The sequence below is a fragment of the Perca fluviatilis genome, chromosome 23 (assembly GCF_010015445.1).
Source record: "Perca fluviatilis chromosome 23, GENO_Pfluv_1.0, whole genome shotgun sequence".
Classification (NCBI taxonomy): Eukaryota; Metazoa; Chordata; class Actinopteri; order Perciformes; family Percidae; genus Perca; species Perca fluviatilis.
In genome coordinates this window covers 9,202,499-9,227,514 of record NC_053134.1, presented here as the reverse complement: position 1 = coordinate 9,227,514, position 25,016 = coordinate 9,202,499, and the positions used below count along the sequence as shown (strand labels likewise).

Here is a 25,016-nt window from a genome sequence, read left to right as displayed (position 1 = left end):
ATTGCGGTCCAGGTGTGAAATTGATCCTCTAACATTGCTGTAATGGGACCTGAGTGGCTCTTACTGTTCTTTTGCCCTGTAGATGCTGAGATGCCTCTCCACATTTTCTCTGGACACACATCATGTACATCTCACACTTTTAGTTAGCTGCATGTTGCATTCTCCAAATGCTGTAATTGGCTTCCAGCTGCACATGTGCCTGCTCGGACAACCAGGATAGGTCTCCAGGACCAAGAGACAACATCATATTGGCCTTCACAACCTAAGTTACACAGATAAAGATGCACCTTTTTATGTGAATTGGTTCATTTAATGTAGTGTGTACCTGTCTAGTTTGCAAATGTTTAAAGGAACTCACCCTTGACCACACAGAGCCTGGCTGTGATACTCTGTAAGCAGGAGCGAGAGGGAGGTAGAGAGATCGTGCCCCGGGGGTTCTCTTGAACAGACATTACTCAGACTACAGGAGGGCTGCCCCAGCTTTGCTGCCAGATCCTGTTCCTACTGACTTTACTCACTCGCTGGCTGTTTGAACTGAGCACAGAGGATATTGTTTTGCTTTTTGTCCTTGTGAGGCTGTATTAGGATTATATGTCTCACGTCTTATCTATTACAGCCATGTAAAAAGTCCCCATGTAGATAAAACGTGGCAGGTACCAAGCCTGATGCGATGCCCTTTGAAGTTGCAGCCTCATGCCCACTGTGAATAGACATGTAATGTAGCTCTGAAAACCTCCTACATTTTCTTACTTTGTTTCTTCATCAGCCTGCTGCACTGCTGGCCCTACTCCTTTTATTGTTTACGAATTGCTAGTTTTGGGACATGAACACTGCAACACCACTATCTCCTCGTCACCTGACTGCTAAATGGGCTGATCTTTACAATCTGCCGAGGTACTGGCTCGCACTCACAACAGCACAGACCTATTGTTTGGACGCTCACATCCATATCCCCGGCTGTATTGATGTATGACTTCACCTTCAGTGCTGGAGTGCAAAGGAAGCGCTGGCAGCCTGGGCACACTGATTTATGAAGGACAGGGCAGATGCAATGTGTCCCACTGTGGGTACTATGAAAAAGAGGGCCAGGCCTGCATTCCATCTGGGTCGTGCTTCCTGTGTACATGGCTGTATTTTTATGAATTTTTTTATCTGTTTGTTTATGAGCTGAGTCATTGCAGCCAGCTATGATGATGGTGTGAAGTCACATCAGGTTGGCAGGGGGGCTGTGGGACTCAGTTGGAATCCCTCATTTTCTCTTGCTCCTCCTACTTATCGGAAAAACAGTCTGCCGCAACTTGGCTGCGAAAATAAGAATGAAAACACTCACATAGAGCAGTGGTAATAAACTGGAGAGAGAGAGGAAAGCTGTTGTCTGTAGTGGCATGGTTTTGAGTGGTGGTATGGGTTTTCCCTCACTGTCTTCAGTGCGGTTCTGTCTTAAGAGGATAGTTATTCCCCACACAATGACGTGACTGTGTCCCCTTGCTGAGGGAGGGAAGGAGGAGAAAGCAGAGACTGGGTTGAGCTATGTGCTCCATTCTGCCACCCAGAGTCCACCCAGGTCTAGGCTGTGTAGCGTCACTGTCAGACAGACCCCATGTACACCTCCCCCACCCCGCTGCCCTCTGAAATGGAGGGGCTGTGGATGATTTCTAAAGCTCCCTACAGCGCAAGAAAATCTGTTCAAAGAGCGCATGAAAGGTGAACGGTTTTAGAGAAAGGCGATGCACTAAACCAAACAAACCTAAACCACTTCCATCTTGTGCCTCCTTTTACTATTGTCCACTTTCGCTACATGTCTTTCTATGTCCCTGTTCTACTCGCCCACCCCTGTGCATGTTCCCCATTTCCCCCACCCCTCGCTTTGCTCATGCGTTTCCATAACAGCGGTGGATTTGGCCAAAGGTGGCTTTAAATGGTCTCTCCTGGGCTCTTTGTAATTAGGAACTGCGTCTGCGACACTCCCCTTCGCTCTGCGTTACTGTCTTCAGGTTTATTTAGGAAATGCACAGAGGAGGGAGAGAAATCCGGCTGGGCGGGGTGACTGGGCACAGGAAAGGGGGGAGGGAGGGGGATTTTTATTTTTTTTTTCTGTTTTCTTTTCCTTTCTTTGACTGCGTTTCTCTGGGGTTATGGATAGCTCTTCTAGAGGAAGTAGGAGGAGCGGGCAGAGGCAGTCACAGTGCAGCTCAGATTGAGTCAGGAATGCTGCTGTACTGTACTTGTTTTCTTTTTTCCATCTGCCTTTTGCCAGTCTCTTGACTGTATCTGGCTGCAGCGCAGTGCACATATGTTCGCACACAGTTCTTCCCTATAGTGAGGAATGTTTAAAAGGACAGGGCGAGGGGTTGTGTGTGTGTGTGTGTGTGTGTGTGTGTGTGTGTGTGTGTGTGTGTGTGTGTGTGTGTGTGTGTGTGTGTGTGTGTGTGTGTGTGTGTGTGTGTGTGTGTGTGTGTGTGTGTGTGTGTGTGTGTGTGTGTGTGTGTGTGTGTGTGTGTGTGTGTGTGTGTGTGCAGGGGGATGAATGTGAGCTTGTGTGTGCATTCCTTAGTTGTGACAGCAGGATTCCCTGGATGAAGTGGAGACAAACCTAGTGAACGGGGGAACAAACGGGCTGCTTCGGAGGATAAGCATTTTACCAGTGCTCAAACATACTGGGCCTCTCCAATAATACAAAGGAGGGGGAGTCTGTCATTTCAGTTTTTTTTGGCAAACCGGCCCAACCTTCTTGAAAGAGAGTTCTGGTTACAGCTTCCCTCATGAAATTCAGCCAGTGATAAAGCTCTGCTATTTAACATTTATCAGTGTTTTAACCCCCCCGACGTCTCCTTCCAGGCAGCGCTGCACTAGGATTAGGCAGCGGTTATAGTTAGGGTTAGGTGCCTTGAAGTCAACGGTCACAGCGCTGCCTGGAAGTCGATTAGGCAATGGTTAGGGTTAGGTGCCTTGAAGTCGACGGTCACAGCGCTGCCTGGAAGGAGACGTTGGGGACTTAAAACACCATTGAGCCTATTTAACCCAGTCACTACACACAGAGTCAGAAGAGAATATGGAGGGTGATCCCATCAGTAGTCCTGGCTGACGCACAGACACACGGGTCTTCTTCCTGCTATTAATTAGGCCTGGAGCTGACAGCTGTCATGTCTGAGCCTCTCACCAGTCCTGCTGGCTCAAATAGTGCATTTGGGTGAATTAGTACCTGAAATTGCTCTCAGGGCTGTCCTTTCCTATTTAAAGAATCTTTGTGTGTGTGTGTGTGTGTGTCCTGTGAACAGTGAGTTTCCTTGACAGAGGCCTTAATAATAATAGCTAATAGCCAACCTGGTAAGGAAATACAGGTTTCCTGGAGAGAGACGTGTGTCGACATGCATTTGTGTGAGTGCTTCAGAGGACAAGGTTAGGCCAGATAGGCCTCATAGGCATGCATAGACAGGTTTTGATGTGATGGTGCGTTATTGCTTGCGAAGTGTTTTGAAGTATGTCCCTACTCAATATATGACCTATCCCTGCTTTGTAACCCCTCGACCATCTATACCCGTAGCATGATCTGAGCCTCTGTTTGGCCTGAGTGTGCATGAGCAGGCCAGGCGGAGGTATGACCTCCAGCCTATTTTGTCTCGGCATCTGTCCCTCCCCATTAATCCCTCTTATCAACAGAGCTCTCTGTATCAGCGGCAGCCACACACATATGCTCCCGTCTCGATTCACATCGGACTCAAATACATGGCTTAATATTCCCATCAATACTGTTGCTGGTGTATAATTTATTAGTTCAACCAACCTCCTACTTGGTGACCAAAGGGACACTACATCCATTGCCTGACACCTAATGCAGTCAATTATTGATGAATTGATCCTACAGCAGATTTTTCCATGTGAATAGCTTGCAATCCTAACAGTAGCAACGATCACAACGTAAGCTTTGCTATCAACAAAATGTCTAATGCAAAGATTTTGTGTGTGTGTGTCTTTCATTGAGAGGAGTGTGTGTGAGTGCTTAGAATAGAGCAGTCCTCTTTAGTCGAAGGGGGAAAAATGGCCTCTGTGTGTTGCATTATTCCTCCCTCCTTTCATGGCGGCTGGCTGCTCTGTGTTCTCTTGCTCCCCTTTGTGGGAGCTTTCTTACAGTGCAGCCTTCTGCATTCCTGGCAGATCTTGTGTAGAGGTCGCTTTAGCGCAGTTCACAGCAGCAGCTCAGGCTTAACCTTACAAAATCATATCCTCTCGCTTTTCATCAGTCAATACCTCTGCTTGGTAGCGTTGTCAGAGGGGAAATTCCTATCATACGCTTCCCTGTAAAACACTTTTCTTGGTCTGAATGTATGAGTCATGCATTAACGTGCTGGAAATACCCTGTTTTCAATATGATTTGTAATTTCAGGTTTGCTAGGTACTGCAGCTTTGCAAGTGCTTTGATTATTGGTATGAAAGAAGTCACACGTTGTTGAAACTGATTTATCAGTGTATGCTTGTAAAGATGCTTCTACCCAATACTAACTGATTTTCTTTGTTCCCTTTCTCTTTTGTCTGACTTTTCCTCTCCTACTACATGTTCAGGCCTTGTGGATGCACTTAGATGTCTGCAATGACTGCTGTGGCTGGCATGCCTCAGTGTTTTGGACTCCCATTCTCTGGACTCAGTAGGACAAGAACTGATCAGCAGAGAACGTCATGAGCATAGTCATCCCAGTAGGGGTGGACACAGCAGACGCCTCATATCTGGACATGGCTGCGGGCTCAGAGTGAGTAACACTGACAAACCCACCAAGCCTTCACTATTCACACCTTCTATGCCCCCTCACTTTCTCATTTTCTCCACTCATTCATTCTTACCATACCATATACATACCATCTTAGGTCTTCGTCTTTGACAAAAGTTCATTTTCAGTTTCGCTACCACAGTTTTCGGACTAAAGCAGCTCTATTATCTTTTTCTTAACTCTATGCCTTGATTCAATTCTTTCTTTCCAGATCTCCACGTTTACAAAGTTACTGTTAACGGGATTGATTATACTTGCACTCCACCATCACATAGATGTACTCAGTGTTCAGCCATTAACTACATCTGCCCATGTGAAACTGGCAGTGAGCCTAGAATGTAGATGTATATGTGCCGACTGTGTTTATAACACTAACTGAGTGTGAATCGTACACAACCTACCTTTCCTTGATCCTTTTCTATTGCTGTAGCTTGATGTTTGCATGTGTGTACTCTGCATTGAGTCAGTAATACAGAAATGGGGCATGGAGCCATGGCAACAAGCCTCCTATTGCCCCTCCTCTCTGTTTCCCAGTCTTGTCAAGGACATTGTCGTGGCTTTTTCTGGTCAAATAAATGAAGCAAGAGGTTCTCGTATGACTAAAGAATAACACACGTCATCAACTTATGGAGGGGGCTCCTGTCTCTTTAAAAGAGAGCCAGCCCTCCCCTTGGCCTTCATCAGAGCTGTTGCCGTGACAGCTTGTGTTGCCATGGTATCTGTCCCTCGCTCCCCTCCCTCCCCTCTGCACTGCGCAGGGCCTGTTGCCATGGTCGCTGGCCTGAGTGACAGGTGGCCCTCACATAGACATGGCGTCTTAAACAGTCCCACTGCGTACCCTTGCCCCCCCCCCCACTCCACGGAGCTCTGTTGCCATCGGGGGTAGGAGTTAGCCCCTTGCCTCGACTCTCTCACTCACTCAGTCTTTGTCCTTCCAAGCGCTGCGTCCGATCGCCTGCTGCAGCTTTATTCAAAAGCAGATAACAAGCTTGAAAGGGGCTTCCACCTGCTGCTGCGCAGGTCCCGTCCGGACCAGAGGGACGGAACGTAGCTGAACACACACACACACCCACCCACCCAGCTCCTTGGTGTATTGTGAGCGGCCAGCCGAGTCTGGGATAGTGGGGCTGGTTGCTCACCAGCGAAACAGCGTCACGTCCCTTCCACATCCCCCTGAAGACTGCAGCAGCGTGACCAGCTGTTGGCTAATTGTGTGTGTGTGTGTGTGTGTGTGTGTGTGTGTGTGTGTGTGTGTGTGTGTGTGTGTGTGTGTGTGTGTGTGTGTGTGTGTGTGTGTGTGTGTGTGTGTGTGTGTGTGTGTGTGTGTGTGTGTGTGTGTGTGTGTGTGTGTGTGTGTGTGTGTGTGTGTGTGTGTGTGTGTGTGTGTGTGTGTGCGCACAGTGACACACAGAGCCCGGCGTGCGCGCACACGCCACCAACAGAATACGTAGTGTTTCCATGGCAGCGAGTGGGAGCTCTTTGGGAGTAAAGGCGTTGCCCCTGGCTGTTCAGTGCTGCTCTTTTTCTCTCCTGATGTTAATCCCTCCATTCTCCACGCTCGTCCACTCTGCTTCTTCACCCTCTCCCAGCAGGTGTTTGCATTCTTAATAACATCTGTTCCTTTTTAAATACTCTTTGACATGTATGAGCTATAAATAGTGCATACCTGGCTGCACACCTTAATTTGAACTTGAACTGGCAAAAAAATCTTTCTTTCTCTCACTCATCATCTTTTCATGTGCATGACGCAAGGCTGTACCTGTTCATGTTTGAGTCTGATCATGACTACCTGTATGTCTGCAACCCTCCGACTTGTACTGTATGTACTCAAACTCTCTTGGCCCTCCTTCCTATTCCCTGCAGAGGAGCCATGATACAAACCCTCCAGTTATACAAACATACATTCAAACATGCTTACTTCCTTCCCACTGAACAAGCTGGCTCACTTGTTTGCCTTCTTTCTATCTCTGTCTCTCTCACTCATTCACTTGTAGTTCAAACTGAAAGAGTGCAAAAGCCCAATTCTCTTATATTTAATTTCCTTCCTTAACCATTTAATGATACATGCCTGGGCCAAATCTTAAATCCATGTATTATGAAATGTAGACTTTGATCTGGTTAATCATTAATGGGAGAAAGTTAGTCAGCCTACTGCACTCTCAAGTATGATTTTAAATTCTCCCTCTAACTTTTTAAGCCAGGCTCTCTCCACACACTCAAACAGTTTAGATTGTTCTGTTTGGCAGTTATTCTGTTGTGCATACACACACAAAACACACACACACACACACACACACACACACACACACACACACACACACACACACACACACACACACACACACACACCTTTCCCTGGGTCCGCCTCCAGACCTCATGCATGCACTTACGTTTTCACTTCAACAGTGAATACTTGAGCGGCAACTCACACAGGAAGTGTTGCACATTGCTCTTACGGCATGCAACAAGAGTGATAGGGCTGAGAAGGGCTCACGCAGGTATCGTATCACCACTTAACCTTGGGACTTTTATTTAAAATTTCATTTGTGTCATTATCTATATCTTCAAATGTGGCTGGTTCTTTTCACTGTACTTGTTTTCCGAATAAGAGCTTTGAAATATGGCGGGTATGGAGTCGCAGTGTAAGCAAAGCTGAACAGTTTTACATGCTGTTTTAATGTTTTAAATGCTACATGGCCTGTTCAGAGTCCCCATAGTCTTTTGTACCTATCTTACTCTGTATTCCTGAGAGGCTGTCCAGTATGCTTAGTGAGCTTTTCTCCATGTTTTGTTGCCTTGTTCACGGAAACTTGTTGGCAGTGACCCTCACGGAGTCAGATGGTGTAAGGTGTACTTTTAGTGTTAATAGAGACGGAGCATAGTAGGAACCAAGCTCAGCAGCTGTGACATATACCTACACACTATGTTTTGTATGTCTCCAACCTTGAAACCGTTTTCTAGACAGGACTCTGTGAAAACAGGAGAATCAAGTAATGTTTGAACACATGATTGAACCATTAACGCATGTGGGTTATCGCACCTTGCTTTCAACTCTCCTTGTATCACAAATGCATCGTGCTTGTCCTGTTTTCCTCTCTTCCTTTTTTCTTCCCTCTTCATACCCGACTGTCTTGTCTCAGGCCATCCGTTTTGCCAGTTCCACTTCCCTCTTCCTCTAGAGCCACCCCCTCAGCAACTGAACAGTAGATTAATCATTTCATAATAAGGGAGGGTTGGTCTCAAACGGCCAAACAGGCTCTCCCCTTAACTGCATTGTGATCCTGGCGAAAGTGGATGTACTGGTTTGGTATGAATACAAGGTTGTGTGCGTGTTTTGTGTGGGTGAGAGACACCATGTTTGTAAAAATTACCTTGTAGATCTGGGTTCAGAGGTACAATTGTCATTTATTTTGACATGTATTATTATTATTTGTCTGACTCTCAGGCCTGAGTTTTCCATCCAAGGTGGCATGACGGTCAGTGGTGGAAGAAGTATTCACATTTTACCTAAGTAAAATAAGGCTGCAACTAATGATTATTTTCATTATAAAAGTATTTGCTGATTATTTTATAGATTAATCAATTAATAGTTTGGTCTATAACATGTCCATCCCTGTTTCTCAAAGTACAATTTGATGTCTTAAAATGTCTTGTTTTATCAGTCTAAAACATAAAGATATTTAGTTCAATATGATATTTAACAGAGAAATCTCAGGAAATCTCCATATTTGAGAGGCTAAAAACAGCATTTTCTGCCATTTTTGTCTGAAAAATGACTATCCATTAATCGATTATTAAAATGGATGGCGATTATTTTTCTGTTAATTGATAGGTCGACCGATCGTTACAGCTCCAAAGTAAAATAATTCTCAGTAAAATGTACATTAAGTATCTAAAGCAAAATGGCCCATTTAACAGTTAAATAGTAACATGACATACGTTTGTATTTGAAAGGAAAAACATCTTGTACAATTTGTATGCATGTATTCCCTAATCTTTTTTATCATGAAATAACAGATATTTTGGTTATTTAACCATGTGAGAAGAACTATGCAGTGCTTTTTTATCAGTCACAAGCCAAAAAGGCTGGAAACCACTGGTTTGATTTGTAATGCGTGGCATTTTTTAAGCTTATTACATATTTTTATTTGTGTAAAACCTTGAACAGTCTAATTCTAGTCTAGTAATCTAGGAATTATGACCGCCTGATAAATGTAATGATGTTAACAGTCTAATATTTACCTGAAATGGAGTGTAGTAGAGGCGTCAAGTAGCATTAAATGGATATACACTTACGTTCCACCACTGGGTGTGCATTGGCCTTCAACTGCCCCAGGCCCTCTGACCTACACAGTGTTACTGTCTATATTCTTGCCACTGTACCTCCGTGTCACCACCAGTAGCTACCCTGCTTCCCTGCTAAGCTTACTGACGCACACACACTTCCTCACACTGTTGGAGGGAAACAATTTATCTGTGTAACCTTGTTATCTGAGTTTTAGAGTGTACAGTAATGTGTGTTCTTTGTTTGTGTTGCTGCTCAGCAGACCAGAATCGGTGGAGGCCAGCCCTGTGGTGGTGGAAAAGTCCAGCTACCCACACCAGATCTACAGCAGCAGTTCTCACCATTCCCACAGTTACATTGGCCTGCCTTACGCTGTGAGTACACACACTGTTCTTTCCTTCCCTATTACAAATAAACTACACACCTTTAGCCCTCCCTGTCTGTTAATCATTGAGTGCAACATGAATACCCCCCCATTACAGCTGACGTAGAACATTGAATTGTAATAAACTGGTTTGCTCAATCTTGGTGATATAGGAAATTAAAGCTCAATGGGGTAGGTTGATCAGGTGATCGGCAAAAAATTAATCAGCAACTATTTCGATAATCTATTAATTGTTAAAGCAAACATGGCAAATATTTGATAGTCCCAGCTTCTCAAGTATGATAATTTGCTGCTTTTCCTTGTTTTGCATTATAGTATATGTACTATTTTTATTGTAAATTTGATATTTTTGTTTTGGGCAAAACAAGACACTCGATGACATCAGCTTCGGCTTAAGGAAATTGTGACGGTTATTTACTGTTGAAAAGATATTGGCAGATTGATCGAAAGTGAAAATAATCTGTAGTGCAGCCGTATAGGAAACATTTACTATATTATTCACTGTATTTCTTTAATACACTAATAAAACACCATCAGGATTTAAGTTATTCCGCATGGTCCTTACCTTCACAAATGCTGCACATTTAGGTGATTTTTCTTTGTGAATTATCACTATACTAAACTGTTATTTACCTACACCACATAAACCCCCTATCTGCCATCCTTTCATCAGGATCATAACTATGGGGCGCGGCCCCCACCCACTCCACCGGCCTCCCCGCCCCCCTCCATGTTGATCCGACAAGGAGAGGGGGGGTTGTTTGTTCCAGGGGGCCAGGACGAAGCATCCAGGGGTACCACGCTCAGCACCTCGGAGGATGGCAGCTACGGGGCTGACATCACCCGCTGCATCTGTGGCTTCACCCACGATGACGGCTACATGATCTGCTGTGACAAGTGCAGGTAAGAGCCCAGTTGACACGTCGTCATTTACCAGATCTTTTCCATGATCTTAAGTAGTTGATGACTCAAACGTTTGTGGCCCAAAGTTGTCGTTAACATTGACTTTTAACTGTGATTTAAAAGCTTGTTAAAATCCTTTGCTATTATTTTCTAGTGCCTGGCAGCATATAGACTGCATGGGCATCGACAGGCAGAACATTCCTGAGACCTACCTGTGTGAACGCTGCCAACCACGACACCTAGATAGAGAGAGGGCCATCCTGCTGCAAACCAGGAAACGAGAATGTTTGTCTGGTAAGCAAGACTACACTGATGGATATATAGGCTATAGTCTTTATAAATATTGCTTTAGACCTTAATCCTTTACCTTTTTGAAAATCTCAACAGAGTAACAATGTATTGACACAAAATTGGATAAAACACCGAGTAGGTTGTTGTTTTGAGAGCTGCATCACCCACTGCATGTAGTAAGGTGTAACGTTTTCTATGAAGGCTTAAGATAGATCTTTTAGTTCTGCTTTTACTGGCCTCCTTGCTGCAGTAAATGGCCATATTGTTAGTAAATCCAGCAGGTTGTAGTCAGGATGCATCCTCCGTCCCCCCCTGCAGGTCAGGCCAATTTCACTCAGCCTGAGCCTGGGATACACTGACACCTGCTGGCAAGAAGCAAACTCCTTTTCTAATCTGTGCTGTAACATACCTCATCTTCTATTATTGTTACATGGCTAGCTCTTTTTTTGTTGTTGCCTGCAGCAGCTGTAGCTCTTTATAGCTTTAAGTACTCCCTTCTATTAACTCAAATGTATTCGTTTCCTTATTCAGATGGGGACACCAGTGCTACAGAGAGTGGAGATGAGGTGCCGCTAGAGCTCTACTCCACCTTCCAACACACGCCTACCACCATCACCCTCACTACTGGGCGCCTTGGCAATAAGCAGACTGATAAAAAACGCAAAAAGAGTGGTGATAAAGAGCCTCCAGCATCCTCTGCCCGAGCTAAGAAGGTCAGGTTTGACTATTTGACTAATTCATAATGAACCGAGTCAAAGCACATTATGTATTATATGCTTGAACTTCAATTAACATTAAAGTTTCAATTTCTTTTTGCCAGGCCTTCCGAGAGGGATCCAGAAAATCCTCCAGAGTGAAGGTAAACTCACAGAGCCATTGTGTTCAGAGTCCTGTAGTCGTCTTCTGTCAAAACTTGAGCCACATGTACCTACAACTATCCTGTTTTATTTTTTTTCTCAGGGTGCAGCTCCAGAGCAGGAGCCAACAGATCACCTGTCCCTGTGGGAGAACAAGATCAAGACGTGGATGGAGCGCTATGAGGAGGCCAGCAGCAATCAGTACAGTGAGGACGTCCAGGTCCTGTTGCGTGTTAAAGAGCAAGGAGATGGCAAGAGCCTGGCATACAACACGCACCCCGCTTCTTTCAAACCGCCCGTGGAGGTATAAACAGTCTGTACAGTAAAGTCAGATGTCCAAACTCAACCACCCTTAAAATCTTTTAGTGTAGTAATTGAATGTGTAGCCTGCCCCAGATCTGTACTCACATCTGACTGTCCCTCTCTCTTTCAGAGTCAAGTTCAGAAGAACAAGAAGATCCTCAAGGCGGTGCGAGACTTGGCCCCAGACTCCCTCATCATTGAGTACAGGGGAAAGTTCATGCTTCGACAGCAGTTTGAAGCCAATGGGTACTTCTTTAAGAGGTCAGGATGCTAGTCACTTATCAAAAGGATATCTCCTTGGAGTTCTTTTGTTATGATTTGTAAATTGAATATTACTGCATTTTCTTTTATGCAGGTCAAACAAGTTAGCGTGGGGACTTGGGATGGATAGCTATGCGTTGTAGTTCATTACAGTGTGGTGTTTTTAATGTGAATTATTAACACATGTATTGACCTTATTTGTTTCCCTCTTTAGGCCATACCCATTTGTGTTATTTTATTCTAAATTCGACGGACTGGAGATGTGTGTGGACGCTCGCAGCTTTGGCAACGAGGCCCGCTTCATCCGTCGCTCCTGCACCCCTAATTCTGAAGTAGGTAAACCTCCCAAAAAACGGAATGACTAGATTAATCTTGCCTATTTTAATTAAGCCAGCCCTTACTTTCTGCATCCATCAATGATTTGTCTTTGCTAATGTTTTGCTTAACCTCCCCCAGGTGCGGCACGTCATTGAGGATGGCATGCTGCATTTATACATCTACTCATTGAGGCCGATCACCAAAGGCACAGAGATCACCATTGGTTTTGATTATGACTATGGCAGCTGGTGAGTTATAAGGAGTGAACTTGGCAAGTAGCATGCAGAACCACAGTAGCACGGTAAGATCATATCGCCTTCTAACTTCACATTTTGCTTTCTCTTCTTTGTGTGTGTCTTTCTCTTCTCTTTAATATTTGCAGTAAATACAAGGTGGACTGTGCCTGTGTGAAGGGGAACCAGGAGTGCCCGGTGCTCAAGCACAACCTAGAACCCACAGAGAACCTGGGCTCTGGGGGCCGGCGACGAGGGAGCCGCAAGGACAAGGAGACGGTCCGGGAGGACCTGGGCCAGAACCAGAACATGGGGTTGGACGGCGAGGGGAAGAGCAAGAGCGTAGGCGACGGCAAACAGAGGAAACTCTCTCCTCTCCGCCTCTCCATCTCAAACAACCAGGCAAGATTACACTTTTATGAACATCACACTTAATGCACCCAATCTCATCCTTTAATCACATACATGTTTAGACGTTGTCTACTATAGCATATTTTTTTGTTAACATACATTTACCCTTGTGGTCAGTGCATGCATTTTGTTTGCTCTTTGTTAAATGTTTTGTGCATGTGTTTTCCATTGTTAGTCACTCTACTTTTCCCATCATCCCTTTATGCATTCACCTTTGCCCCCCAACTAATAATTTTGACAGCATAATTCAAATTTACTGTCCCTGCACGACACTTTTGCAATACACTTTTGTGCAACTTGTCTGGCAGAGATGTGTTGCAGTGTATTACCCTTTTGTGCAACACACTCAGAGAATGGCGTTTCTCTCGGATGTGTTAACAGCAACAGGATTTCTCGTCTGTCGTCCGTTCCAGAAAAGCAATTTTCACTAGCCATGACCAAGCCAAATTGTTATAAATTAGGTTCATTCAGCAGTTTGAAATCAGAGAAATGTTGTTATTGTCAGTGTATTTAATAAAATGTGGTGCTCAATCATTCAGCACTCAGTCCAGTGTGTCACATAGCTTAAAACTGTGGTTTTACCCCCAAATGTTTTGCCGAGTTGTGTCACAGCTCAAAGGAAGAAAGGCGAGATGAGACCTCCCGACAGAAGATAGAAGGGTCTAAAAGTCATCGCTATTACAACCCTATGTTCACACTGAAGGCAGGGCAGAGTATGTCAGTTGCTAAATGGTTCATTCTGTAAGAGGGTGCTGGGACAGCATGGAGTGTGCTCACAGTTGAACACATACTATGAGGTGCATATGCAGATTCATTAACCATCATTTATGAACAACAGGGTGCTGTGTGAGACCAAAGACAAATTTGAGCATGTGTGTTTTGTGCACAGACTGACTTCTAAAAAAAAAAAAAAAAAAAAAAAAGTTACTTCCCTGTATATTTCAGGTTACTTCCCCTGCCCCTCTCCCTCACCCCACCTCTCCTCCCCTCTTACCTGTCTCCCTAAAGTCTGTAGCCAGACTAACTGATCAGCCGTGATAAAGCGCCATACCCCCCTCTCCCCTCCTCTTACAGGATCCTGAGTTATATGAGGATCTAGAAGACAAAACCTCCATTAGCAATGAAGTAGAGATGGAGTCAGAGGAGCAGATTGCAGAGAGGAGGAGGAAGATGGTAAGTGTGCCAAGCTAGGGGCTACAGCGGGTTTTTTTTTTTTTTTTTTGCCATGCAGCCACCCAGCAGAAAGAGAGTGAAAATAAAAATAAGCCTGTCCCCTGTTGCTCCCGGTGTGGTGGACCTAACTATTTGTCTGCTATTGGGGCTGTGGCTTGGATAGGAGCAGCTGTCCTCTACCTCCCTTCCATTAAACTTCACTCCTCTTCATCACTTATCTACTGCTCGTGCTTCCACCTCTGTCAATGCCCTTGTTTGTGTTTTGCTCAGTCCTATTTGTTTTTTCTCCCTCCTGCAGCTTTGGCCTCCCTCTACTTCACAGCACTTAGGCTATGTGCTTGTCAGTTATTACACAGTGACATTTATTTTCCTCATTTGTTGCCATTTTTTCTCCAGCATATTAGAAAATAAATAGGCCTCCAGTGCCACATGCCTGTTTACAACACCTTCTCCTGTCAGTGGGATGTGGCATGTTGTGTCATCATGCCAGCTGAAACTGTCCCCCAGTGTGCATTATAGTTTGAGTATAGCTCTCCTCTCACCTTCATTGCGCCTAGAAGTTTTAAATGGCCAATTACTGGTTCAACCACTCTTTTTTTTCCCTGCCAAATAGCCTTATGTCCCTGAGAGATGGGATCAAGCACACATACACACAGGCAAGCATGGTGCACTACACACACACACTCTGGAAATTACCCTGCAGTCAGCTTCATTTCACACGGTGGACCAAGGTGTAAAGTGCTGACTCATCTTTGGCCAAAATACAGTTCTGCTAATCGGCCAGAGAGGGATAGATAGTTGAAGAGAGGGAGGGGGTGGCAGAGAGAGAGAGAGGGCTTCAGAGGGTAGAGCCTTGTTGCCAGGGCCATATTGACTTTGGAGGATCCAATAGGCTGGTTTCTATGAAATTGGCCCAGGAGAGAGCTCTGCTGCTGGGTCAAAGAAGTGTGCATTCACAAACTTACGATCACAAGCATAGTAGGTGCATGCGAGTGTTGTAAATCTATGCCGTGACGAGATGCGGGGGAGATAACATTGTGTGTTGGCATGATATTTTCCCTACTTAAACAATAGTCTATATTCTATCCTATTGTTTTAAAAGGCACCCTGGATCATCCTGGTTTGCCTGTGTCGAAAATGTTGGTTTACAAGTGGCATTTTGTGCCTAGTAGTGCCTCAAGTCTGCGTTCTACCTGGCTGCGAAACAAATTGGGGATAATAAAGTTGTTTTTAGGTCCATCTATTAGCTATACCTTCATATCCTTGAGGGTCGTAGGGGACCTATAGCCAATCACAGCTGACATTGGGTGAGACCCCTTGACAGGGTCGCCAGTCAATCAGTGCTGACAGAGATTAACCAATTAACCTAATTTTCCTCCCCTTGGACTGTGGGAGGAAACCAGAGCACCTGGAGGAAACCCACGCAGGCACGGGGAGAACACGAGAACGCACAGAAAAGGCCCCAGGTTCGCAGGTTCGAACCAAGTGTGAGGCTGCTGTGAGGCGACAGTGCTAACCACTGCACCACCGCAGGTTGTTTTTAGGTGATTGGTGCACATGTGTTTTTTTTTGTTTGTTTTTTTGCAGCAAAACAATAAACAACCTTTGGCCATTTTTTTTTTTTTTTTTTGCCGGAGTCCCATGTGCACGTGTGTTTTTTTTTTTTTTTTTTCATAAACTGTATTAAAAAAAATTGTGCGCCAACTAGTGTAATCTTCTGATTGGTTGGTGGGTTGAAGCAGCAGTAACGTGAGAATTTTGGTGCTAAATTTCAGATACTTTCAGAATTTTGCCATGGGTGTGTTTGGTCTCCAAAACTCCAAATAGGGCATGTTTCAGAGAGTGTAATCTAGGACTACCGTTTTGTATTGAAGACTAAAGATTTTAACATTTTCCCCTCGTCACAGACAGCCTAAATTTGCAGTTTAAAGAGGCCTTAACAAGCTTGTATTGTTATATAATGGAGAGGTTGTTATAAGGATGAAAACCCTTGAAGTGGTGTGGCAGGTGTGAACCTCAACAATGTAAAACATCAGCTATTTGATAAAATAGTCCTAACCTAGATGTCATTAGGAATGAGTTAAATTATTTGGCAGTTTTGTGGTGTCCTTAGAGCCTTCCTGAAGTAGCCCCATAGTTACCAGTATCCTCAATAGTAGGTAATTACAAAGTCCAACACCTACGGTACCTGACACAGGCCTATTTTGTACCACCAGAAGATCAGCGAGTGTCTAGCCCTGTCCAGTGTTTGTGAAGCCTTGTTTAAGGGGGACATGTCTCTTCTAAACTGGGCTGTCTCTTTATTGAACATTCAGGCCAACCCAGCGGAGCAGTCCCATCTCCCTGTCGGGGCGGCTTCCAGCTGGAAGGGACTGATACACAAGGAGGTAAACTTTCATAGCCAACCCTACTCCACCCATCTACCAGCCTCCCCATCCCCAAATCTCCCAGAGGTGACTGATTTACAAGCGTACTAACTGTCCCATCTTTACAGACACATGTCTTTAGCCTGATCTCTCAGCAATATGTCTGTTGTTTCAGTATATTATGTGGTACGAATATCTTTTCATAGGGGTGTTCTGACTGAAGGTAGCTCTTTGTTTGGGTTTTTTTGGTGGAGGTAGAGCTGGGGTTATTTGTGGCACAAACATGCATATAGGAACACATTAGACATGCAACCTCCTGGTTTGTCAGGGTTTAATTGTAAAGCTCTTTGTCCGTTAAGGTAGAAAAGCGCTATATAAATATAGACCATTTACATCCTCACATTTTTCTGTTGCTCCTGCCTGACCATCTCTCTGGTTTGTTTCTCTTATTGTGAAAGCGAGGGGTCACTTTTACACCTTTCTTTCACTCTGCACTTTGCAAAGCTAGATCGGCTTTTGCTGTGTAGTACACTATAACCCGTTGTCTCGCTACCTCTGGGGCTATGTGGGATAGTAGTACTCCATGGACTAATGTCTCTGCTCCCTCTTCCTGTCCCATCACCCCTCCTCCGAACCCCACGCCTATCTCTCTGCAGACAAGAGAAGAGAGGAAGATGGAGGCCATCCTGCAAGCCTTTGCCCGAATGGAGAAGAGGGAGAAACGTAGAGAGCAGGCCCTGGAAAGAATCGGCAGCGTCAAGACAGAGGTTGGGGGCCGCAGTGACATCAAGGACGAGCATCCAGCCACACCAGAGATGGTAGATTCTCCAGTTGTCATGCAGGTGAGAGCATGGAGACACAAAAACCCTCTTGTTTTATGTTCTGTCGAAAGCTTTAGCAATAGCCTGCAGAAGCCATTTTTTAAAGCTATCTTGTGTTCTACCAGCCTCCCCCCAAACAAAGTACTTTCACAATTTATCATTTATTAGATTTTCTAGAGCGACCCACTGCATATGAGCGATAAAGCACTTGTAAATGCTGGTGGAACAGTGATATACATCAAACAAGTAAAAAATGTGACCAGGGGGGCTTGTTTGTGGGCACATTTTTACTTCTGCATAAATTTAATAAATACAAACACTGTCTTTCTCATAGCCACTTCTGGAGGTGAAAGAAGAGCCAGGATTAAAGCCGGCCAAGGTCAAAAGCTCGAGGAACAGGAAAAGTTTCTCAAGGAACCGCACGCACATCGGCCAACAGCGCCGGCGAGCTCGCACCATCAGCACCTGTTCTGACTTGGCCCCTGGCTCTCCGACTGAGTCTCTGGAGCCTCTGACCAATGAAGCCCCTGAAGGAGAGATGCCCACTGCACCAGAGCCGGAGTCCATCCCTGCTGACGCACCAGACAGCAGCCCTCCGCACAGCAGCTCACCTGCACCTGACCGAAACCGCAATGGGAGCAAGAACTTCAAAACTAAAAAGGTACGTCCATAGCAATATTTCTGCATGGCCAACAGCAATGTCACCATTACGGAGTAGTTGTGTCGTTGTTCGAAACCTATACTTTCTTTTGTCTTATATCAGGGTCTTGCAACTTTGCTTTTAAAATTGAGCTACTTGTAAACAAAGAAACGTTTTAATAGCTAGTTTGTTTTGGCAAATGTACACATCATATGTAAACATCATATTAAACCAATTTATTGTACGGGAAACCCTACAGATCTTCTTAAATTCTTTTCAACAGCACTTTGTGAGTGAGTGGGTGGGAGAGAAGCAGCAGGACAGTGGTGCAGTGCGAACCCCGGAGCCGGTCCCAGAGCGACCGCTGAGAATAAGCAGTGACCCTGAAGTACTCGCCACACAGCTGAACGCCCTACCAGGCATGGCCTGCTCTCCACAGGTCTACAGCACGCCCAAACACTACGTCCGCTTCTCGTCCCCATTCCTGGCAAACCGCAGCCCCTCCACTCCTGGAGTCCCCACTGGGAGAAGGCGTTCCAGAGAACTGCCAGAAACACCGCCAACCACTGGCTCCTGCAAGAAGGTACAGAGGTCCTGCTTCAGAAATATGCCCATTTGGCTTTGATGCCAATGGAAAAAATGTACATCCAGCCAGTTTTGGAACCTCATATGGTTCTGTCCTTAGATTAAAAATTAAGTTCTCCCAAGTAGACACTGCCTTTCCCATCCATCTTTAGCTGAAGTGTAACTGTGTCGCTTGTAAAGTTTCCTGCAATGAGGAAGGAAATTTCACCATTATCAGGAGAGACAAAGTCTATCAGTACTTAGCTGCTTCCATTGTTGAGTTACTGAACCTTTACACTTTCTTACAGCGATGGTTGAAGCAAGCTCTAGAGGAGGAGGGCTCCACCAGCCCAGCCAGACGACCGAGCCTCCTCATGCCCAGTGAGGGTCCTCTCAGCCCCCTCGTTAATGGAGACTCTGACAGCCCTCTACCCTACAATGGTACCTGCTCACTACCAGGTAGGTAGCCAGCACTCAGTCTCGTGCAACATTAACGTGTCTGACCACACAAAACTCTACACACTCTAATACGTTTTTCACACCACGTTGTACCAATAACTACATCAACATAAGAAGTGCAAAAACTATATTGGATGGATGTTCAGCTAAAGCACACACCATATTTCTTCCCACAGAGTTGCCCACACCTTTGAAAAAGCGGCGCTTGAGTCCGTTAGATGCCTGTATGTCCGAGAGCTCGACACCCTACGGTTCCCCTTGTGCCACGCCTACAAGGTCAGACCCATTGGAGACACCCACAACACCCATCTTACTGGCTACTCCTCCACGTCCCCGAACCGAGGAGCCAAGTACAGAGCCCCTGTTCAGCACCCCAACACAGACACTTAATGCCCTTCAGGAGGTAAGGCTGTCCATATGGAAATGCTATGGAGATTGCAAATTTGTTTACATGAGAAAAAGAACTGGAGTGACTGAGTTTGTTCTTGTTACACAGAGTGAATCTTCAGTGGAAAGCTCCCCAGAGGTCAGCCGGAAACCCAGTGTGCAAGAGGTGAGTTGAAGGACAAAGCAAAGATTGATATATATATTTTTTCCTCACAAAGGTTAGGGTTCAATGATTATCAGATTTAATTGTTGATCAGGTCAACAACTTAATTAGTAGTTACATTTTTTTATTCATCAGTAGAGATAATCATATATTTTTTTTAATTTAAAATAATGACTATTCTAACAAATGTATTTATTTTGAGTAATTTTAATAACAGGAAATTTCAACCATTATTTAAAAGTTACTACTAAGGTTGTCATGATACCGACATTTTAAACTTTGATACAATACTAGTATTAAAAAAAAGATACTCGATACCTCTGGCGATACTACAGCAGAAAGAAAAAAAAAAAAAGTCCTGTGCACACAAAATGTATTACAAACTTCACACAGTGCTGGTACAAAAAAGTTCCTTCTAGATGGCAGAAGGGTACTTAACATAAACGGTTTGAGTTTCTCAGAGATATCGAGTTACACCTGAATGCACCAAAAAGTCCCGTCCAAGCCTAACACGCTTTACCGTCCGTTTGATGACATAACTCATGTGGAAGGCAAAATGTTGTCACATCGTGACTTTCGGGAAGCTGGAGCATTTTCCAGTTCTGTTGTTTTTCCCAGTCATCTCCGACTCCGGCTGTGGCCATGGTTTCTCGAAAATTGCAACTGCAGGCCACCGGTAAGCTAACGCTGTGTCATTACGTCAACAAGACGGAATATTGCCGTTCTCATAATATATAGATAGATATATATAATGTTTTTTTTTTTTTTTAGCATATTAAAGATTATACCAGTATTGTTGTAAACAATATGATATGGCACACCCCTAGTGGAGATGGTGTAAGGTTTTAAATGCAAATACTTTATTATGACAGTCCCCTGACGTTGATTCCTCCCTCTTTTCCTAGGCCGATCGCCCCCCTTCGTTGGTCTCCTCTCCCAGTGCCAGGGCTCCCAGTATAGATGGACTCCCGACAGAAGCCAAGGTGTCAGTTCCTGAGAGTCCACAGCCTCCAGCTGCTGAGTCTGTGGACTGTGGAGAGGACAGGGCAGATGGTGTGGTTTTAGAGGGCAGTGAGGCTTCCTCATCTGCAGAAACATGTGCTTCCTCTTTTCCTGGCTGGATAAAAAGCCCAGACAGAGGCCCGACTGGACCAGCTGGCCTGAACTTCTCTCCAGTCAATTCAAACTTAAGGGACCTCACCCCCTCACACACCCTGGAGCCTCTGGTAGCTCCCTTCAGGCCTGAGGCTGCAGCTGGGGCTGCAGCAGGGTCCACCGCAGGAACAGTGTCATTGGTTGCCTCCCAGGCCCCCTTCAATGAAGGCCAGGGGCAGCTCTTTTACCCCTGCTCTGAGGAGGGAAGTACACTTGCCTTCTCACGCTCACTGAATGGGGATGGCTCTGGCGAAGGAGGAGGGTCAGCGCAGAACCCCCCACAAAAGAAAAAGGTGAGTGAGCAGTGCTAAACAGAATGTATGTTAGGAGAGGATGCAATATATTGTGAGATAATTAAGAAAATCAAGAATAACTCATAGAATTTACCATTTACTACTGTACATAAGGTGATGTTAATGAGTACAGTTACACTGACTGTACAGATGTATGGGGCATCGTTGTCTAGGCCTGTTTTCTATCCCATCCTTTCTTGGCCATGTGGATTTAATGATCTCAAGAGATGCATTGACTCACACTGCTCTTTGTGTGAGTTACTGTCCAAATGCTGCCCTCTACTGGTTTAACACAAGACATGGTCTTTGTTCATAAATGACATTTAGGTTCTGGTTCTGCATCTTCCCAGGTTTCCCTGCTAGAATACAGGAAACGTCAGCGCGAAGCTCGTCGCAGCGGCTCCAAGACCGAGTGCAGCTCTCCTGTTTCCACCTTGCCACCTTTGACTGTGGACGCCTTCCCTGTTGCGCTAGAGACAACCAGTGAACCTCCTCTACCCCCTGCTCCCACTCCTCTCTGCAACACCAACACCACCACTGTAAAAGAGCCCCAGACAAGTGAGGAGGCAGAGACGCCTGGAGAGAAAGGGGAGAAAGAAGGAGGGGAGGGACAGTGGTATGTGCTTTTAAATGTACTTCTACTTAAAAAGATTAGGAACCTTTGTTATTAGTCAGTTGTCATTCATGTTAGCTTATCTAGTATGTACTGTACCACTGATCCCAATGTTTTTCTCAATGTTTTTTAGGACGTCGTCCACTTCTGTAGAGCAGGCCCGAGAACGCAGCTACCACAGAGCTCTGCTGCTCAGCAAAGACAAAGACACAGGTGAGAATGACTCTCAATCATCTGCATTAAAGGAATAGTTTGACATTTTGGGACAAATGCTTATTTGCTTTCTTGCCGAGAGTTGGATGAGAATAAATACTACTCTCAAATCTGTCTGTTTAATGTAAAGCTGTAGCCAGGAAATTGTTATCTTAGCATAAAGACTGAAAGCAGTGGGAAGCAACCAGGATGTGATGTGTTTTTTTTTTTTGTTTTTTTTAGCATTAACCTTTTTTTTACTTTTTTGCCCTCTTTTTAGATGGTGAGACAGAAGGTGGAGATACACCTGCACTGAGAGATTGCCCATCTCCAAGTCTTCAAAAGACCCCAACCCACACAGTAAGTCAACATTACCCACATAAGGGAAGATCGGTCTCATCTCAGCAAGTTATCAACAAGCGTCTGACTCTTTCTCTCTCTCTCTTCCCTCACAGCCCTGCTCCCCTGGTCCTCTTGCCCAGCCTCCCAGCCGGCCAACGAAGGAGGAAGACGCTGACAGTCAGCCTCGGACGCCAAATCCGACCAACCAGCCACCGAGCAAGCCTGCAGCACCCAAGCCGGCCCCTTTGACCCCCACGAAGCTTCATCCCACCCCGTTACCCTCCTCCCCTGTCCACTACCCTGGACCCTCCCTCCTCCACTCTCCTCAGCCCCAGGGCTCTCCCTACCGCAGCCAGAGGGCGCTGTTCTCTGCTCAGCCTCAAAACCAACCCCAGCAGCCCCAGGTTCAGACTGGCCCAGCTCCTTTCTCCCAGTATAACACACAGGGTGCCCCACCACCACCTCCCCCTCCTCCACCAGCACCACCGGCCTCCACAGCATATTTTCCCAGCCAGACCCCCTCACCTGCCGGACCTTTTCCCGTGTTTAAACCTGCTGTCACACCCCCTTATCCTCCTGGTTCTCAGCCCTTGATGCAGACTATTCCCCACAGCATGCACTATCAGAGCTCAGCTGCTCCCACCGCTCTCCTCTCCCCCCCCCACACCCCCCCCCCCCCCCCCCCCTCCCCCTCACCCTCCCTCCTTCCTCCCTTCTCACACCCCCCCTCACCAAAACCACCCATTGAGCAGCCACTACCTCTCCTCCACTCCTTCCACTTCCGCCCCTCGGCCACCTCCCAGCACAGCCCCTCCACTGCTGGAGCACCCTGCGAACCACTCTGTCGCTCACCCCTCCTCCGTCCTCCTCCGCCTCCCCACATATCCCACCATTTTCAGAACTTAGGGGCTTTTCAGCCGGCGTTGTTGCACCCAGGTGCCGCCACTAACCCTTCAGTGGCCCCATCGACGTACCCCCCACCCCTTCAGCAGACTGGACTGCCTCCACCTCCCCCTCCTCCTCCCCAACAGACTCAACAAGGCCAGGCCCAGGCCGCTGCCTCCCAGATGCCTTCTGGGACTCGTGGAGCTCCTGCGTCCTCGACCCCCTTTCACAGCTCGGGGTACCTGAGCACAGGGTGGCACTGACCGCCCTCTCTGCTGACAGCCCCCGGCAACCCCTGAGAACTCAGCTCGAGAGGGGCGTGTATCATAAGCTGTAGATATGTTTTCTATATACCTGAACACATGGCCAGTGGAAAAACAGCTGATTGTGGGATAAATGGATGCTTTTTAAAAAAAAAAAAAATAACATGGACAGAAAAATCTAGAAAAAAGGACTGTAAAATGATCTTCTAGACAAACTGTATGAATCTGAAGATGGACAATCTCCCCGGTGCTCATAGCCCTCTCTCTCTGGCCTCCGTTAGTTTTTATATATCCTTCATGTGATGGAGCGGAAAGATCTTGTTCTGTGTCTTGTTTGGACTCCCGTTGTAAGGCCCCGCACTTTTGTTTATCAATGGACATTCCAGCCTCTATGCCCTCTCTCTCTCTCTCTCTCTCTCTCTCTCTCTCTCTCTCTCTCTCTCTCTCTCTCTCTCTCTCTCTCTCTCTCTCTCCCCCTCCTCCCCCCTCTCCTCCTCTTCCTTCTTTGTCACTTATTCCTTTTACTTCCAATTCTCTCGTCTGTTGTCGGCTCTCTACACCATTTATTTGTTTTAATCTAGTGGCTCATTATAGCAAAGATAAAGCTTTTTGTATAGAGAAAAAAACACTTATTTTTTTTATTCCTCTGTCTAACAACAAATATCTGTTCACCGCTGCAGATTCAGAAAAGACCCTTTTCTGGGAGCCTGCCTCACCACTTTGGGAGGTTGCACACACTGTGTGTGTGTGTGTGTGTGTGTGTGTGTGTGTGTGTGTGTGTGTGTGTGTGTGTGTGGGGGTGCGTGGGTGTGAAAGAGTATGTCTGCTTAAAGGAGGAAAGTGTGCGATTTCTTGTAATGAGTGCTTGTAGTCTTCTGAGGTAGGCAAAGTGGTCTCGGCCACAGGTAGAACGTTAGCGGTTTATTTTTGAATATCAATGGTTATTTGTAGAAAATGTAATTTAATGTATAGGTGGTTACTCCAGCTTTCACCAGGAACAGGTTGTAAATATTTGCTTCTTTTCTTTTCTATGCTTGTACAATTTGCTCCCATCCCATTTTTGAAATATTGTTGTAAATATGAACGCTCTTCTTTGCAAAGCTGAATGTTTCTGTGACTGTAGCATTACTTTTATTTTATTTTTTCCCCCCTCTCTGGACTTTTCAACTTTGTCTTTTTATTATTTGTGTGTGTGTGTGTATGTTTGTGTGGAGGGAGAGACTCACAGACACTGCACTGGTTGGCTATTTTCATGGTTCATTATAATAAATCACTGTAATGACAGTTTTATACAACTTGTCTTGTCATGTGTCTCTGGGAGAATTTGGGCAGCTGACAGCTTCTTTGATGAATATCCGCTCAGCTTTCTTCTACCTTCAGGAAAGAAGAAGGGAAACATTCAAGGATGGCAAAAAGCTTCTGCTTCAGAGATTTCCTGTTTGATAACAGCATATTGTAGTTGATATCCGTACTACTCTTGGTTAATTCGTTGGGCAATTACAGTACTAGGCACACCCCAGGAAGTACATGTACATCCATAAAATAAAGTACACAAAAATCACACAAATAACTGCTATCTCATTGAACATGAGTAAGAAAAAACAGTGAATTTAAAGAATTATTTAGTTTTCAATTATGAAAATTTAAGTTATCTGCCTTGGAAAGTTGGTTCATTGCATAATATAGGGCA

At 45.4% G+C, this 25,016-nt stretch overlaps 1 protein-coding gene across 1 annotated transcript in view; it reads left to right on the top strand.

The window, feature by feature from the left end:
• The window catches only part of kmt2e (lysine (K)-specific methyltransferase 2E), a 30,460-nt gene extending 5,839 nt beyond the window's left edge, over nucleotides 1–24,621 (top strand). Inside the window, 26 exon segments of the mRNA XM_039792210.1 lie at nucleotides 4,561–4,745; nucleotides 9,308–9,422; nucleotides 10,107–10,336; nucleotides 10,491–10,630; nucleotides 11,159–11,340; nucleotides 11,448–11,486; nucleotides 11,588–11,788; nucleotides 11,918–12,048; nucleotides 12,263–12,380; nucleotides 12,505–12,614; nucleotides 12,749–13,001; nucleotides 14,085–14,183; nucleotides 16,499–16,570; nucleotides 17,206–17,391; nucleotides 17,705–18,031; nucleotides 18,294–18,593; nucleotides 18,883–19,033; nucleotides 19,210–19,436; nucleotides 19,530–19,586; nucleotides 20,489–21,031; nucleotides 21,382–21,647; nucleotides 21,778–21,857; nucleotides 22,117–22,196; nucleotides 22,292–22,928; nucleotides 22,931–23,039; nucleotides 23,041–24,621. Coding sequence (XP_039648144.1) covers nucleotides 4,675–4,745; nucleotides 9,308–9,422; nucleotides 10,107–10,336; nucleotides 10,491–10,630; nucleotides 11,159–11,340; nucleotides 11,448–11,486; nucleotides 11,588–11,788; nucleotides 11,918–12,048; nucleotides 12,263–12,380; nucleotides 12,505–12,614; nucleotides 12,749–13,001; nucleotides 14,085–14,183; nucleotides 16,499–16,570; nucleotides 17,206–17,391; nucleotides 17,705–18,031; nucleotides 18,294–18,593; nucleotides 18,883–19,033; nucleotides 19,210–19,436; nucleotides 19,530–19,586; nucleotides 20,489–21,031; nucleotides 21,382–21,647; nucleotides 21,778–21,857; nucleotides 22,117–22,196; nucleotides 22,292–22,928; nucleotides 22,931–23,039; nucleotides 23,041–23,326 — 5,010 coding nt within the window. The 5' untranslated portion in view covers nucleotides 4,561–4,674 and the 3' untranslated portion in view covers nucleotides 23,327–24,621.
• The last annotated feature ends 395 nt before the right edge of the window (nucleotides 24,622–25,016 follow it).